General features: G+C 53.0%; 1 protein-coding gene across 2 annotated transcripts; it reads right to left on the bottom strand.

Moving 5' to 3' along the window:
• Positions 1-1,337: 1,337 nt before the first annotated feature.
• PCK2 (phosphoenolpyruvate carboxykinase 2, mitochondrial) lies at positions 1,338-9,848 on the bottom strand. 2 transcript variants are annotated; one of them, XM_045900573.3, is made up of 10 exons: positions 9,602-9,848; positions 7,293-7,538; positions 6,660-6,844; positions 6,370-6,573; positions 5,821-6,008; positions 5,342-5,504; positions 4,878-5,096; positions 2,611-2,748; positions 2,235-2,330; positions 1,338-1,989 (listed from the first exon to the last, which is right to left on the bottom strand). In XM_045900573.3, the coding sequence occupies exons 1-10, from the start codon at positions 9,628-9,630 to the stop codon at positions 1,535-1,537; spliced, it is 1,923 nt and encodes a 640-aa protein (XP_045756529.1). In that variant the 5' UTR covers positions 9,631-9,848; the 3' UTR covers positions 1,338-1,534. The 2 variants fall into 2 exon arrangements, with proteins under 2 accessions (XP_045756529.1, XP_064426929.1); XM_064570859.1 differs by lacking the exon at positions 9,602-9,848 and adding an exon at positions 8,144-8,270.
• Positions 9,849-15,958: the final 6,110 nt, after the last annotated feature.

The raw sequence follows: 15,958 nt of genomic DNA, 5'->3' as shown, positions 1-15,958 counted from the left end.
AGTGACCCTTTTAATCCCCCTAACAACACTGAGGTGCGGGCACATCCCCATTTTACAGATGAAGACACTCAGAGGCACCCCGGGCCTGATGCTGTGTGCCTAACATCAGTGCTATGCTGCCTCTGATCCTATTCTCAGTTATCACATGCTGTTCATGAAGCTGAGGATTTGGCTATATATTTTTAAGTATAATAGACTCCATTGCTAACTGTTTTAGCACTTGATCCACTCTGACCTTAGATTCTTTTCTGCCTACACATTGTAGCTGGTTATTGGCTGTTCTCTATGAACCACTTGGTGTTTCCTCCTCCAGTGTTTTGTTTTCAGGCAATTCCCAGTAATTCCATCTTGGTGAAGTTTATTCTCATTTTCTGGGTACAGACTTCCATCTTACCAAGCTCAGTTTATACATTCACTCAGCCTGATTCGGATCAGAGGCAAAGCTTTCCCTCATCTGATGCCCCTGATTTATGGAGGATCATCACTCTCTGTGGTTTCCCTCTAAAGCTGATTTCTGAGGATTTAGGCCAAGGCCTTGCCACTTAAACTATGGTCCCCGGACCAGCAGCATCAGCATCAATTAGGAACTTGTAAGAGAAACAGAATCTTCCAGCCACTCCGGACTTGCTGAACGAACATTTTATCAAGATCCCCAGGGGACTCATATGCACTTTAAAGTTTGAGAAGCACGGAATAGGGGCCATCTAAAGTCATTATAGTTCTACAAGCCTATGCTGCTAAGAGAGATGTCTATGCAGTTACTGTTTACCCTTGGCTCTACTGTTAGCTCTGTGGGCTTGGGCAATGACTTGACCTCTTTGTGCCTTTGTTTCTTCACCTGTAATATAGCACTTGCTTCAAAGCGTTGTTCTGTAACCTGCTCAGAACAGCAGCCGGCACACAGAAGGCACTATGAGTGTTAGCTGTCTTATTATTGGATAAGCCTCCACAAATGCTCTGAGAGTCCCAATTTCAGGTCAGCCAGGAGGAAGAACAGGTCTGACAACTGACAATGGAACTGCTTCACTGGGGAATGGGGTTCTAGAGGCTTCTGTGTCTCCAAGTGGGAGATCGGGAATTTTAGGCCTGGAAGCAGCTCGCGGAAGCCTCCATCTTTTTAAGACCTCGGGACACAGAGTCGATGCACCTTCTCCCAGAAATTCCTACTTCTATGGCCCAGTGGCAGAGCTGCCTGTGAGTGAGATCCTGGCTGCCACCAGGCTGTGCCAGGCCAGGCTGCACTGGGGCGCTGGCTGCCTGGAGGGCTGCAAGAAGAAGACTGTGAAATTGGTGTTAGAAGCCCGTGAAGACAGGTGGGAATGAAAACAGCACGAAAGTTGTGGAAAATAAATGACCATCTCTTATTATTGGACCGAGTGTCGGAGAAGGTCTGTGGCTTGGTCTCATGGCACCCAGATGTTGGTTACATCAAATTGCTCATATTTTCTGCAAGCCTGGTGGCTCTCCTATCCCTGGATGGGGGCTGGGATGGGATGGGGGTTGCTGTGCTCTCTTGCTAGCCTGGAGCCTCAGGTCACATTCTGCGCACACGTCCCTCCAGGGCCTCCAGTTCAGCCAACACCTCCTTGGGTAGATCCTGATTGACCTGCTCGGTCAGGTAGCTCCGAATATCACGAACCTCCTGTTCCCAGAAGTCCTTGGGGAGCGAGAACAGCTGGGTGGTGTCTATGGCTCCCAGGCCGCTGAGATCCAAGGCGCCTTCCTTCGGCACCAGCCCGATGGGCGTCTCTCGGGCACTGTCCTCTCCTTCTAGCCGCCGGCAGATCCAGTCTAGCACCCGAGCATTCTCTCCAAAGCCTGGCCACAGGAAGCGGCCTGCCTCGTCCCGCCGGAACCAGTTGACATGGAAGATGCGGGGCAGCCGGGCCCCCTTGCGCTCCTCCATGCTCAGCCAGTGTTCTAGGTAGCGCCCGAAGTTGTAGCCAAAAAAGGGCCGCATGGCAAATGGGTCATGCATGATGATCTTCCCTGGGGAGGGGAGCAGGATGGGTAAGGCCTCTTCCTCCTTACTGGAGAAGAGAAGGGCACCCTGCCACCGGCTGGAGGGAGTGGTGAAACTTTGGTGGCTCTGGAATCTTCCTCAGATTAGGGTGAAGAGAAGGGACTGGGAAAAGAGACACGTGGGGAGGGCAGGCAGGAGGAAGGCCTGGCTCAGGAAGGGAGAGAAGCAGCGATGTGGGCACACAGGAGAGGGGCACAGGGAGGGCACTCACCTTTGTGTTCAGCCGCAGCAGTGGACTCAGAGCGCATGGCACTGCCCACAAACACCCCGTGGCGCCAGTTGAAGGCCTCATATACCAGGGGTACTCCTAGAACACGGGTGAACAGGGTCACAGGCAGCTTTTTTCTTTGGACCCTCACTCCATCCCTTCTGGTGATCTTGACTCCTGGTCTCGCTCTCCTAGGATTTCTGCTATCCCATTTTCAAACTGTATGCCTCCCCATAGTTTTGCATTCTCCAGGGGACAGCTCTAGAGACAGATAGCTACAGTGGCAATCCAGGCTGAGCCTTTAAGTACAAGAGGGGGTGGGCCCTGAGACAGAGCCAGACCCTTTACTGAGGAGGCATGGAGCCCACATGATGCTTACCTTTGGGTCTGCGGCCTCCAAAGATGATGGCATCAATGGGGACACCCTCAGGGGCCTCCCAGGCTGGGTCCATGATGGGGCACTGGCGAGCCGGGGCACAAAAGCGAGAGTTGGGATGTGCACAGGGCTCCTTGTCTCCTGGCAGGGACAGTACAACTACTATCACTTCCAAGGACTTGTCCACCCCCAACACACACATACTTTTGCACACACTCTTGCACAATTTCTGTTTGCATCATCAACGCCCTGCAACCTCGTGTGGTAAGGAGCAGGGAGAAGGGAGCCAGGACATCTCCCCCAAAAGATCAGGTTATTTATCTAAACAGTGCTGCCAGCTGAGGTATGTGAGAAAGAGTGGGCAAGGCATTGGGGTTTAGCAAGACCCTACCGTCTATGCCAAGCTATAGCCACTTGGCATTACCACTGCTCAAGAGAAGGGCCTTAGCGACTGGCATAAGGTTAGAACAGAAAATTTATCCCAGAAGTGGTTTCTTTATTTATGGGATTATTATTTAAGCAAACACTCAAACCTAAAGCAAAAACTGAGACCGTCAGATCAGTATTTCAGACAATTGACTTTCCATCAGCAAATAGGGGAAGATGGGATCTTCTGAGGAATGTAAACAGGAATTGATTTGGTGATTTCTCTGGGTCTGCTCAGACCCAGACGGAGTGATAGGGCTGGAGGAAGTCAGACATAACCTGGGCAGGCATAACCTGAGGAGCGTAGGTCATGTGGCCCCGTCAGGTGCCCTGGAGAAGGAATGGGACCAAATTAGTGGCATATGTATAAAGTATCACCATGGGGACCCTGAAGCGACATGGTGTCTTCTCTGCTGGAGGTTGCTGGTCGGACCTGGAGGGGGGGCGGCCAAGGGAGTTCTAGAGCCAGTCGCCCCCTCCCACCCCCGTGTCCCCTTCCCCACCCCCAGCTCCTGCCTCCACCTGCATGTAAGAGCCTTGTGCCCTTCCATCAGCCCCCAATTCAGGTCCCTGAACAGGGTATTATTCCCAGAATTGCAGCTAGGCACAACACGCTTATACCCGTGAAGCTAGAGATGATGAAAGGGTTGGGGAATGAGCCTGTGGGGAAGTAGGAAAGTTTCTTGGGTTTCTCAGTTGGGTGGGGAGGCCATGGAGGGCTTAATGACAGTGGTGGAGACAGTGAGCGGTGATTCGATAAGGAGGGAACATGCTCGGCCAGCCCAGAAAACGTGAATGTAGGCTTCAGCGACCATAAGCATGCCGTCCCCAGCATGCCCTTCTTTGCTCCCATCCCTAGGTCTCCGGGCTCTCTGACTGCAGAAGGTCCAGAGTGCAGGGGTGGGGGAGGAGCAGGACTGCTAGGCGCCAGGGGCAATGACAGGGTTGAGAAAGAGGCTAAAGAGAGAGACACAGCGAGAGAGGGAACACAAGTAGGGGGATTGGGAGAGGGAGAAGAAGGCTTTAAAATCTTTAAAAAAAAAAAAAAAAAAAGAGGCTAAAGAGCTGGTCTGATTTCCCCTGGAAGGTGGATCGGGGTGTGTGTGTTAGAGGGACGGGGAAGGGTCTTTTTTAAAGATTTATTATTTTAGAGTGGGGGCAGAGGGAGAGAGAGAGAGAGAGAGAGAGAATCTCAAGCAGACTCCACGCCAAGCACCAGCACGGAGCCGACAGGGGGCTTGATTTCACAACCCTGAGATCATGATCTGAGCAGAAATCAAGAGTCAGCTGCTTAACAGGCTGAGCCACCCAGGCGTCCCAAAACTGACCTTTAGACAATGGTTATCTTACAGGGGATGGTGGGAGCCAAGTAGCAGGGGGAGGGGCAGGCTTCCTAATGGGTCAAACTTTATGGACTGTGCTTTGAGCCCAATTCCTTGTGTAAAAATTTTCAAAACAGTCCTTGCCTTTCCTTTTTTAAAAAAATTCCAGCTTATTTTTATTGAGAATTTGCTATGTATTCGGCACTGTGCTAAACTCTTTGCATGCATTATTTAGCCCTCCAGCAGTCTTACGAGATAGGTACGTTGGTAATCACCTCTATTTAACTGATGGGGTCACTGAAGCTCAGGAGGGTAAGCAACTTAGTCAGGTCCCAAAGCCAGTACTTGGTGGAGATGGGACTTGACCTGAGATCTTGCTTGCGGTTGGAAACTGGGACTATTCATAACTTCCTGGGCCTCCCAGAGGTCCTGGAGGATAGCTGCAGGTTGTGGAGAAGGCTTTTACGTCATCAAGGTGCTGAGCCCAGAGGGGCTGTGTCACAACTCCCCCACACCACATACCGGGTTTCCAGGGTTTGCCCAGCCAGGAGGTCACGGTGACACCAGGCGGAAGAGACTGGTCAATGCCCTCCCAGTACACTCCACCATCGCTGGTCTCAGCCACATTGGTGAAAAGAGTGTTACTCTGGATTGTGGCCATGGCGTTGGGATTGGTGGTGGCAGAGGTGCCAGGGGCCACCCCGAAGAAGCCATTCTCAGGGTTGATGGCCCGGAGTTGACCTGTTAGGAGAAGTGACAGAAAAGAAGGGCCAACCCGGGAGAGGTGAGAGGTGCGGCCATGGAAGGTTCTACTCTGCTCCTCCTTGCCCTGAGCTGGTCCCCAGATCTGATGGGGAAAGACTTTCTGTCTCTGGGGTGGCTGGACTACCAGGAGGCAGGGGGCAGGTCCACCAGGAGCAGCGGAGGGGAGACTCCTATACTCCGGTAAGAGCCAGAACCGAGAGTATGATGCAAGGGCCTCTCACCATCACTGTCAAACCTCATCCAGGCAATGTCATCCCCCACGCACTCCACTTTCCAGCCCGGCAGTGCTGGCCGCATCATGGCCAGGTTAGTCTTGCCACAGGCACTGGGGAAGGCGGCCGCCACATAGCGCTTCTTCCCCGCAGGGTTGGTGATACCCAGGATCTGTGTGTTGAGGAGAGAGGGAACAAGGAGGAGTCACCAGAGGTCAGTTTGGTCTGCACAGAAAGGACAGCTAGGAGTTAACAGGGAGGACAAATGTTTATTCATGAAACAGGTGCCAACACCTCGCCAGCCCTGTGGCAGCAAGTGAAAGCCCCCTCAATGATCTGCAGCCTGGGGCCAAGGCTTCGGTCACTGGGGCGGAGTCCCTGCCCACCAGCCTGGCCCCTGGCAGTGGGGAGGTGAGGCTAAGGCTGCCGGCCAGGGCCCGCCCTCGCCCTGCTCCCCGCAGCTGCCCAGATCCTCACCAGGCCCTCACCAGCATGTGCTCCGCCAGCCAGCCCTCGTCCCGGGCCAGCCGAGAGGCGATGCGAAGGGCAAAGCACTTCTTGCCCAGCAAGGAGTTGCCACCGTAGCCGCTGCCAAAGGAGACGATCTCCCGCTGGTCAGGCACGTGGCCAATCAGGGTTTTCTCTGGGTTGCATGGCCACTGGCTCACTGGCTCCCCTGGGGACAATGGGGTCATAGGGCTGACTGCTGGCAGGGGCATCAGGAACTGGGGCGTTAGGGGCTGGAGGGATCGGGCTTGGCGGGAGAGACACTTAGGAGCAGTGGCGGTGCCAATGAGTGGCTCAGGCCCCCCACCTCATACCATCCATCAGCTCCTGTGTCCCTCTTCTGGGATATGGACAGATGACTTTTCTCAATCTTGCGCAAACTGGTCTGCCGACACGGCATCACCCCCAGCCCAGACTGCTGCCCTAGATTTTGGGACTTAGGTGTTTCACTAATGAGGATGGGTGGAATTTGGGGTTCCCTCCGTGTGCGAGCAGGTCTGTGTTCCCCCCTAGGCATGGCAAGCGCTCACCTTGCCCAGTCAGGGGCTGGCCCACAGAGTGCAGACACTTGACAAAGTTGCCATCTCCCAGGGCCTGGAGCACGGGCGTCCCCAACCGGGTCATGATACGCATGCTTGCTACCACGTAGGCTGAGTCAGTGAGCTGCACTCCGATGCGGGACAGTGGGGAGCCCACGGGACCCATGCTGAATGGAAGCACATACATGGTTCGGCCTGTGAAGGAAAATGCCACCTGGATGAAGGGTTCTAACCTGTTCATACCTTCAGTGTCCCTGGTTCTGTGTCCCTGCCCCGGTTACCCTGCATGCAGCCCGGAAACCTCTCATCCACAGCTTGCTGGAACTCAGCTGGGGACATCCAGTTGCCTAGCTGCCCTCGGGCCCCACCAGCGGGGAGGGGCACTGTGTCCCGTTGAGAAGGAGTTACAATCACCGTCTTGCTCTCTACTCGGGCCACATCCTTGGGGTCTGTGCGGGCCAGCCAGCTGGGGGAGAAGGAGTTATCAGGACGATGTGGCCAGCCGATCTCCTTCATCCCCCAACCCAATCTCTCAAGTCCAACTTTAACTCTAGGTCTTCTGTGGGCCTGATTTCTTCCCATCCATTTGCACCTCAGTAGCTTCCTCCAGATTCTGTCCCATCTAAGGGGGTAGTTCCCTTGGCCTAGCCTTCTAAAGGCCCTTGGCAAAAACTCTCTGAACTTGGGAGAGGAAAAAAAAAAAAAGGCAAAGGTTTTTACTTATATTAGCTTCTCTCCTTAACATAAAAATACAGACCAATCCCACTAATTCCTGATTCTGTTTCCCCAAAGGTCCCATGCTTGCTCCTTCCATTGGGATGGTCTCATTAAATTTGATTTTGTCTTGGTAAATCCAAAGTGGCCCAGTCCAAGTAGCTGCCCCCATCTCATGGGTCATGGGGCCCAGGGCGTACCAGTTGTTGTACTTGGGGAGCTTTCGGATAAGTCCCTGCTTTTCCAGGAGGGTCAGCGTGGCAGTGTTCTCAGCCTCGGTGCCATCACAGATATGGACGCCCTCCGGTCGGCACAGGCGGGCACTGCGTTCCACAAAGTCTCGCACCCCAGCAGGCAGCTGGCCCAGATCTCCACTGAGTACTCGCAGGGTCTGGATGCTGCGCCATGATGACCAGCCCCAGGGGCTCAGCCCAGGCCAGCTAAGCCTGCAAGACAAGAAACAGAGAGGGAATGAGCGCGGTGTTCTCATGGAAGCCAGGCAAGTCAAGGGGACAAGAAGCTTGAGGGCTGCCGGGGAGCGTGCTAGAGCGGGTCTGGGCGCAGGCACCTTGAAGGGCAGGTCGGAATAGGTGTGTGGGATGGGTTCGGGCCACATGTATCTTGCGGCCTTCACGAGTCTCAGTGAAGGACAGGTATTGGCCAATGACCCTACGGGCACATGCCTGGCTGTGGGGAGTATATGTAGAGGAATGCTGAGGTTATTGCAGGCTAAGCCTGTGTCCACGTTTCAATGTGTCTGGTTGCTGCTGGAAATGATGGGGTGCCCCGTTGCCCAGGTGACAGCTTCATGTGTTGGGTATTTGAAGCTCTCATCCCTGTTCTTCCCCTTCTCAAGCATTGTTTTTATAAGTTAAAAAAGCAGCTGTTTTTACTTTCTTCTTCAGGTGTGTATGCTATAAGACTGTGAAAGCCTCTGCAAAGGACCCAGGCCTTGAGATGGGACAGTCCCAGGTTTCTAGATTAGGGCTCTTGCACAGAGAATGGGTAACTGGATATTGGGGTTCCAGGCATCAGAGCCAGGGCTGCCCACCTGGGCCAACAAGGGTTGCATAAGATGTTGCCACTGGGTAGGTGTCTTTGAGTTGGGCCGAAGGCTGACTGTTGGGGAATGTCACTGGCTGGGATTTGTGCCCATTCCCAGGAGGGCAGGATCCCTGTTGTCTGTCCCTTCACACTCCTGGGAGAGGGAGAAAAAGGGTCTACTCTGATTGGCCTGGACCCAGGGTGGAGTGACCCAGAGAGAGCAAAGGCCAAGAGAGGGAAGTTGCCCTCCTCCTATGCCACGCCTCACCCACCAGAAACTGCTCCACACAATGGACTGCGTGCTCCTGCCCCTCCCCCTAGAGGTCACATGCCTAGAGAGCTCTGGGTGTTAGCAGAAGGGCGGGGGCGGGGGGGGGGGGGGAGGTGCACATCAGACTGCAAAAAGCTCAAACTCAGAGGCTGTAAGCCGGGGGAAGGCAGGACCCTCAGACCATGGATGTGGGAGCTAGAGCCTGGCTAGAGTGGGACCTGGGCTGGCTTCCAACAGAGAAAGCAGGATGGAAACCCAGTGTGGCCACAGGGGCAGAGGAAGAGGACTCCTGGAACCTGGAGAGTTGTCCCTGAGCATTCATTTGAAAGGCACCCAGTCTTGGGGAGAGCTTCTCCCCTAAGGGGGCCTGGTTCAGGAAGTCTCTGGTGATGCTCCGCCACTCCCCTCCAGTCCCCTAAGTGGGACCTTCTCCTTCTCCTCTGCTCCGGAGACCACCCACAAGGGCTGGCAAAGTGGAACCAGCTGTGGGAGAGATATGGGGTCAGCTCAGACTTTGGGACAAATGCTGGGAAGAAGGGAGGCTACAGAGGACAGACAGGAAGCTGTGAAAAGGGAGCAGGGATTAGGGGTTCCCGTCCTGGACAGGGGCCAAAGCCAGCCATATCAGAATTGAAGGCAACTTGTCCCCCTCCTCCACCTTGTTTCCCTCCTTCCCCTGGCCCCTGGTCCCTGGGCTGCACCGGGCCCAGGTCGCGGGAGGCCGGGTAATAGAGGTTTACCTTCTACCTTCTTTGGGGAGCTCTGAGCTCAATCCCCCAGGGATTCATGCACCCTTGACCCCAGGGCCCTATCGCTTCTGATCGCAACTGGGGCACAGGGGTTACATCTGTAAAGGAAAGGAAGAGACGAGGAGACAGGGCTCCGCGGGGGCGAGCGAGGAGGGGGAGGAAGTTCTGAGAGTGGCAGGTCTAGACGGCGCGGTCAGAGACCTGCAAAGCAGGGAGAGGGAAGAGGGGACGGAAGCGGAGACCCAGAGCAGCAGAGGCCGCCCCAGGTCTCCCGCGAGACGCCCGGCCCAAGAGGCCTGGGATCGAGAAACACTCGCCCCCGGCCCGCCGCCTCCTCTGCGGGGAAAGCGGACGGAGGCGGGCGGGCAGGAGAGCGCCCCTGTCCGCCCCGAGGGGGCGAGCGCGGCGGAAGGTGCGGGTCGGCCCCGGGCTGGGGTTCACTCACCGCAGGCCGGGGCGGTACACAGCGGCCATTGCACCTGGGCGGGGGCTGCGGGGTGGCCACGAGAACCGAGCGGAGCCGGGGAGATAAGGAAGGTGGGGAAGGAGGGAGCGCAGCGAGCGGGAGCGAAGGCTGGGCGGGAGGCGCTTAAAAAGGAGGCGGGCGGGAGGGCGCAGGGGCGGAACCTAGCAGGGCCGGCACGACCCTCTCTCCGCCCTGCCATTCGGCCCGCTCCCCGGGTCCCCGGACTCCAGGCCCCAGGCCCGCCCAGGCCCCGCCCCACGCCCCCGCATCCTAGTCCCTAAACCCGTCTCTCCCATTGGACAGCCGGGCCCCTCGGTTCCTCGCCTCCGCGAGGCCCCGCCCCCCGCCCCGCCTCGTCCCCTGCACATGATGTAACTTTGAGGACTCTTGCTCCCGAGAGATACGGGCTGGGAGACACTGGGGTGGCAAACAAACCAGGAAAGAGGGGTGAGGCCAGGGCGGGGGCCCACGGAGGCTGGAAGTCCAGAAACTGGACATTGCCTTTTCCCTTCTGGGGACTGGCCACTCTGAGACTCAGGCTTTTCTGTTTTTCAGGGTCACAGGGCTAAGGTTCCCTCGGTCCCCAACTCCCAAATCCCTGTTTCTTCTCCTCCTAATGAGGGCTCTCTTCTTCTTCTTCTTCATTTTTTTTTTTTTTTACAGATTTTATTTATTCATTTGACAGAGATAGATACAGCGAGAGAGGGAACACAAGCAGTGGGAGTGGGAGAGGGGGAAGCAGGCTTCCTGCTAAGCAGGAACCCCGATGAGAGGCTCGATCCCAGGACCCTGGGATCATGACCTGAGCCGAAGGCAGACACTTAATGACTGAGCCACCCAGGCGCCCCATGAGGGCTCTCTTCTGCTTCACCATGAAATGGTGGTTCCTCTCCACCCCAGAGTCTTTCCTTTGGGCCTCTGTCCTGGCTGTTCTTGCCACATTCCCCTGGAGAACTAATCTGTCCCACCCGACCATCACATATGGTCCTCAGATAATTTCTCAAGTTATGTCTCCATCCAGACATCTCCATGCAACTTGAGACCACTAAGTATCACCCTAAATGCCATAGTAACTCAAACTCAAACATGTCTATGGTAGGCACCTGCCCAGCATTGACACCCCCTTTTTGGTAGTAACACCCTGATGTTCCTTTGGGGAACCACCTCCCCAGTCCATGTGATCATACAGGGCTCCTGTGGGTATGCTCTCAGTGTGGCCAATTTGTATGTTCCTCGCTTTGGCCACAGTGATTGGGAATGTTCAGGGATGGATATGAGGTCCCTCTTGGGGGCTTTTTCTGTAAACTTTTAAAATGGGCTGTCTTTCTGTTGGGGTTGCTGAGCCTGGTAGGATATAAACCTAGAGCTGCTGGGTGTCAGCTTGGCACTGCAAAGCAGGAACCTACCCTAGATGGAAGCCAGCCTGGAGGAAGCAGAGCAGAGGGATGGAGAGCTACAGATCCCTGATTTCGGTTGTAAGAGTCAAAAAATTTCTTCTCTCACTCAAGCTAATTTTCAATGGATTTCTGCCATTTGCAACAGAAATAATCCTGATTCTCAGGTTTCTCAGAGTTCTGTGCTAGAACATATCAGGACAAGGAGAGCTGGCCTCTAGCCTTGGGCTTGCTGTTGGCTCTCTATCTCTTCATCCAGCCCCCATCCTGTACTCAACCTCACGTGTATATATTTGGGATTCTTTCCTCCAGTCCCTATATCCAAGCTCTGTCCACACCTACTCCGCTTCAAACAGCTGCCTCTTTGGCCACCTTTTAGTACTAAAGGTGTGCACGCCAGGGGCAGCATGGATCTGCCAAAGGTCATCATTTCTTTCATAATCCTGCACCTGTTCTCACGGTTCCGCATCTCAGTGAATGGCACCAGCATCTAGGCAGTTGCCCCAGAGGAACCTGAATCAGTCTAGGCTATTCCTTTCTTCTCTTCCATAGCCAATCAGACACCAGGACCTTTGGATTTGTACTTCCTAATTAGCTCTCAAATCTATGTCCATCCCCATGGCCACTGCCTTAGTTCAGGGCTTACCTCTCACCTGGCTTCGGGTGATATCTTCCAAGATACTTCTTGGACTCCTGCCTCTCCAAATGCCACCCACTCTCCCTCCAGCCAGCTACCCTCCAAACTCTGCACATAAGTTCACTTTGATGAGTTAAGAGAGAGAGGGAGAATGTTTATTGTGTGGACACCAGGCCGGGCTCTGTGCCAGCAGTTTTACATGCATCATTTCATGCAGTTTCACAACCATCCTATTTTACGGATGTGGACACTGAGGCCCAGAGAGGTTGTCATCTGCTCAATGTCACATAGCTGCTCCGCAGGAGAAATGGAGTCTGAATCGAAGCCTTTCTGACTCTCATTACCAGGTTATTTTTTCCCCCTTCCAATCCTATACTGTCCCCTTGATTTGTAATTTTTAAAAAGGTGAGATCATATCACTTTCAGGCTTAAAATCCCTTCGAGGCTTCCTACAACGTGGCAACTGATGTCCTTTGTAATCTGGCTCCTATTTATCCAACATTATCACTGCCACCTTCCTACTTGCCACCTACATACTCAACTGCAATTTCCAGAACACTTCTGCCAACCCCTTCTGCCCTTCAGATTTAAATTAAACATCCCCTCACGTGAAGTCAGTTTGACTCTAAGAATTAACATCTATCTCATGTGTATTGGTTTTATACTGTATACATACCTCTGTTTTTGAACTTCTCACACTTTACTATAGTTACTTTTGTATCTCTGTAATCCCTACTTAAGTGTTAGCTCCTTGAAAGAAGGACCCAAATTTTAGTCTTATTTTTATCCTAGTTTCTGGCAGAATCTGGCCTATAATAGGCAGCTAATAAATGCTGTTTGAATAAAAGAATAAACAAGTCTCACGTTCCTGAATCCTTCTCCCCCATTATGTCCTTCCTTAACTTTAGGGGCTCCCTGAGGGTTTCCTTGTAGTGTTGATTCCCTTTATTTGCTACAATTGTATACCGGTCCTGGCCCTCCTCCCAGCTTGGTCTACCAGCAGGCATAGCGTTGGAGGCATACCACCGCCAGGGGGCAGGGTGTGACCAGCCTTGCCCTGGTCTGCATCTTCTTCCCTGGCCCTCTGGGTCTGGCCTTTGGACATCCTACAGAACCCCTGTAGTGGATGCTGTGGTGTGCCACCTAGATCCCCTCTTCAGGATCCAGGTGCTCATTGTCCCAGCCCTGGAGTGTTGGCTGCTAATGGCTCACAGCTGAATACTTCCCTGAGAACTACCTGGGGGTAATACCCCTCTCCTGGTGCAGCATGTATCCAGTGACTGGTTGATGCAGGGGTACAAGGCCTGGTCCCCTTTCCTCAGTTTGGTCCAGCCGAGCTCCAGAGCTCCTATGGGGTCAGCTGAAGCCTCTGTTACAATTGCAGAACATTTCTGCTTTTCCTGCTGTCCAGTCCTGTTTTTCTCTCTGCTTTTATTTTTATTTTATTTTATTTTTTAAAAAAGATTTTATTCATTTATTTGACAGAGAGAGACACAGCGAGAGAGGGAACACAAGCAGGGGGAGTGGGAGAGGGAGAAGCAGGCTTCCTGCTGAGCAGAGGGCCCGATGTGGGGCTCGATCCCAGGACCCTGGGATCATGACCGGAGCCGAAGGCAGATGCTTAACGACTGAGCCACCCAGATGCCCCTCTCTCTGCTTTTAAAAGTCCTCCCCCTACCCCCACCCCAGGGAACTACCTGTACACAAGTTTCCATCTCAGAGTTTGTTTCCAGCTTAAGATATCCCCTAAACTCAACTTGGATACTGCATGAGCCCCCAAATCTGACTCTGATTCCATTTTGCCCTCCTCCACACTAGATCCAAAGTGATCTTTTCAAACACAGTCTAATCACGTCACAATCCTGCCAAAAGTTCTTTAGTAGCTTCTCATTGCTCTTGGAATAAAGCCCAAATCCTAAACTTGGACTATAAGGCTCTGCTGATATCTCCACCCTCACCTACTACCATTCTTGCCACTTTCTTGGTTTCTACTCTCTGGCTATGTTGGCCTTTTTATTTGTTCATTTTGTACACGTGTCTCTTTCCTGCCCAGAGTCCTTGCATATATTGTTCTTGCAGATTGGAATCCCCCCTTTCTCCACACCCCCAGACATGGTCACTTCTTACTCACCCGGCCAGTCTCAGTTTAATATGTCTTCATTAGGCAAGCTGTCCCCGGGATGCCGCCCCCCCATTAGATTACGTCTTCATGAAATAAAATCTTCTAGTGCCTGCCCTTCTCCTTCATGGGACTCACCTCAGTTATAATGGTTTCTTTTCATGTAGGCTCCTCCTTAACATATGTGGGGCCTGGGGCAAGAGTACAAATAGGGGCACCTGGCTGGCTCAGTTGGAAGAGCGAAGAGTGTGCAACTCTTGATCTTGGGGTCGTGAGTTTGAGCCCCATGTCAGGTGTAGAGATTACTTAAGTAAATTAAAAAAAAAAAAAAACCTTTAAGAAAGAGTGCAAATAGAGGCTCACAAACCTTGTGTTTAAATTTAAAAAAAAAATATTTTATTTATTTATTTGAGAGAGAGAGAGAGAACAGGAGGGAGAGGAGAGAGAATCTGAAGCTGAATCCACACTGAGCACAGAGCCTGATGTGGGCTCGATTCCACAAAAATGAAAGCGAGATCTTGACCTGAGCCGAAAGAGTCGGTTGCTTAACTGACTGAGCCAGCCAGCTGCCCCCTTGTGTTTAAACATTTAAAATGTAGAACTTATGCTAAGAAACTCTTAAATAAAATATGTTCTATTCTTCTACCTTGATAAATATATACATAATGGTCTGTAATTTGGTTCAAATTTGAATTCAGATTTGGACTTTATTTGGAGTCCTCAGGATTCTACAGTAGAATGTGGTGGTATGGGGATAGGATGTGTTGGGCTGTTGGCCTTGGGCCCTCTTCTTTTCCCACTCCTGACACCATCTTGTACTGTGAGAGGCCTCATGTGCACACATGTGGACCTCTCTGTCTACACGTCCCAGTTCTGTCCAAGACCTACTGCAGATGGTCACCGTTGGCCAGTCTTTGGGTCTAGGGATGTATGTACCATAGTGTGGTCCAGTCCTGCAAGGGCCCACCCAGGGGAGAGGTCCATGTGGGCCCTAGAAGTGGGCTTGGGGCCCTTTGGGCAGAGAATTCCTGGGTATCTGGAATGTGGTCCAGAAGGGGATTGGGTGTGGGCGGAGGAGGCCTGAACTCCTCATCCCATGGGGTGGGACACAGCCAGAATGGAACCTTCCAAAACCACAGGGTCCAAGGCAGGGGCCACTCTTGCCTGGGTCTAGGGGCGATAGATTGATGTTTCCCTGTTTCATCAGTCTGTATGCTCTATGAAGGCAGGGCTGGTGTCAGTCTTTACTGGGGTGTCCCTAAGGCCTAGCACAGTGCCTGGTGCTTAATAAACACTTGTCAAGGGACGCCTGGGTGGCTCAATCAGTTAAGCATCTGCCTTCGGCTCAGGTCATGATTCCGGGGTCCTGGGATCGAGCCCCACATCCGGCTCCCTGCTCTGCAGGGAGCCTGCTTCTCCCTCTGCTTGCTCTTCCCCCTGCTTGTGCTCTTGCTCTCTCTGACAAATAAATAAATAAAATCTTTAAAAAAACCCCAAAACACTTGTCAAATGAACATACCAGGTAGATCAGGAAGAGGTTTGAAGATTTGGATCCATTACTGAAGATCCAGATGCCCAAAGCCAGAACTTAGAGGGCTTACAGGGTCTAATGCGCTCCAAAAATGGGAGTGCAGGACGGAGGAGGCAGTGACGGCACTCTGGCTTACTGACTGTGTCTCCTCTCCTCTCTCTTTGTCTCGTACCCCAGTTCTCCTGGCCCTTCACCTGCCTGGCCCTCTTCCCCCAATTGTCCAACATCCCTCTGTTTATATCTTTCTCCTTTTTTGTCCTTTGGCCACTGAGCCTCCTCTGTGGCCTGACCATCCGTCTGTCTGTTCTTCTGTATTTCTTTCTAGCTCTTGGTCCCCAGTCTTAACTTTCCTCTGTCCCTTCCTTCTACCGCCATTGCTCTTCTGGTCCCTTGCTCCTAGCACCCCCTCTTGTTACTCCTTACTCCCTTCTTGGTCCTCTCCAGAAGACTTCCTCTCTTTTTTAGTTTGCCACTCAGTGGCCCTTTGCCCACCTCTTCCATGGGCCTACATCGCTCCAACTCCTCAAATACAAATCCTTGGAGAGCCCCCGGCTTGTTCTGCCCTCCATTCCAGGTTGACACCTACTGCCCCTTCCGCTAAGCCTTCTTGCCTCCCTTCCTCTGTTCCGTCATTTCTGCGGTCCACCTGGCGTCA

This window comes from Mirounga angustirostris, unplaced genomic scaffold, assembly GCF_029215605.1.
Source record: "Mirounga angustirostris isolate CCGP_5_RB_7025 unplaced genomic scaffold, mMirAng1.0.hap1 SCAF_9, whole genome shotgun sequence".
Lineage (NCBI taxonomy): Eukaryota > Metazoa > Chordata > Mammalia > Carnivora > Phocidae > Mirounga > Mirounga angustirostris.
Note: the sequence above shows the minus strand (reverse complement) of the source record. Positions and strands in the feature narration are given on the sequence as shown.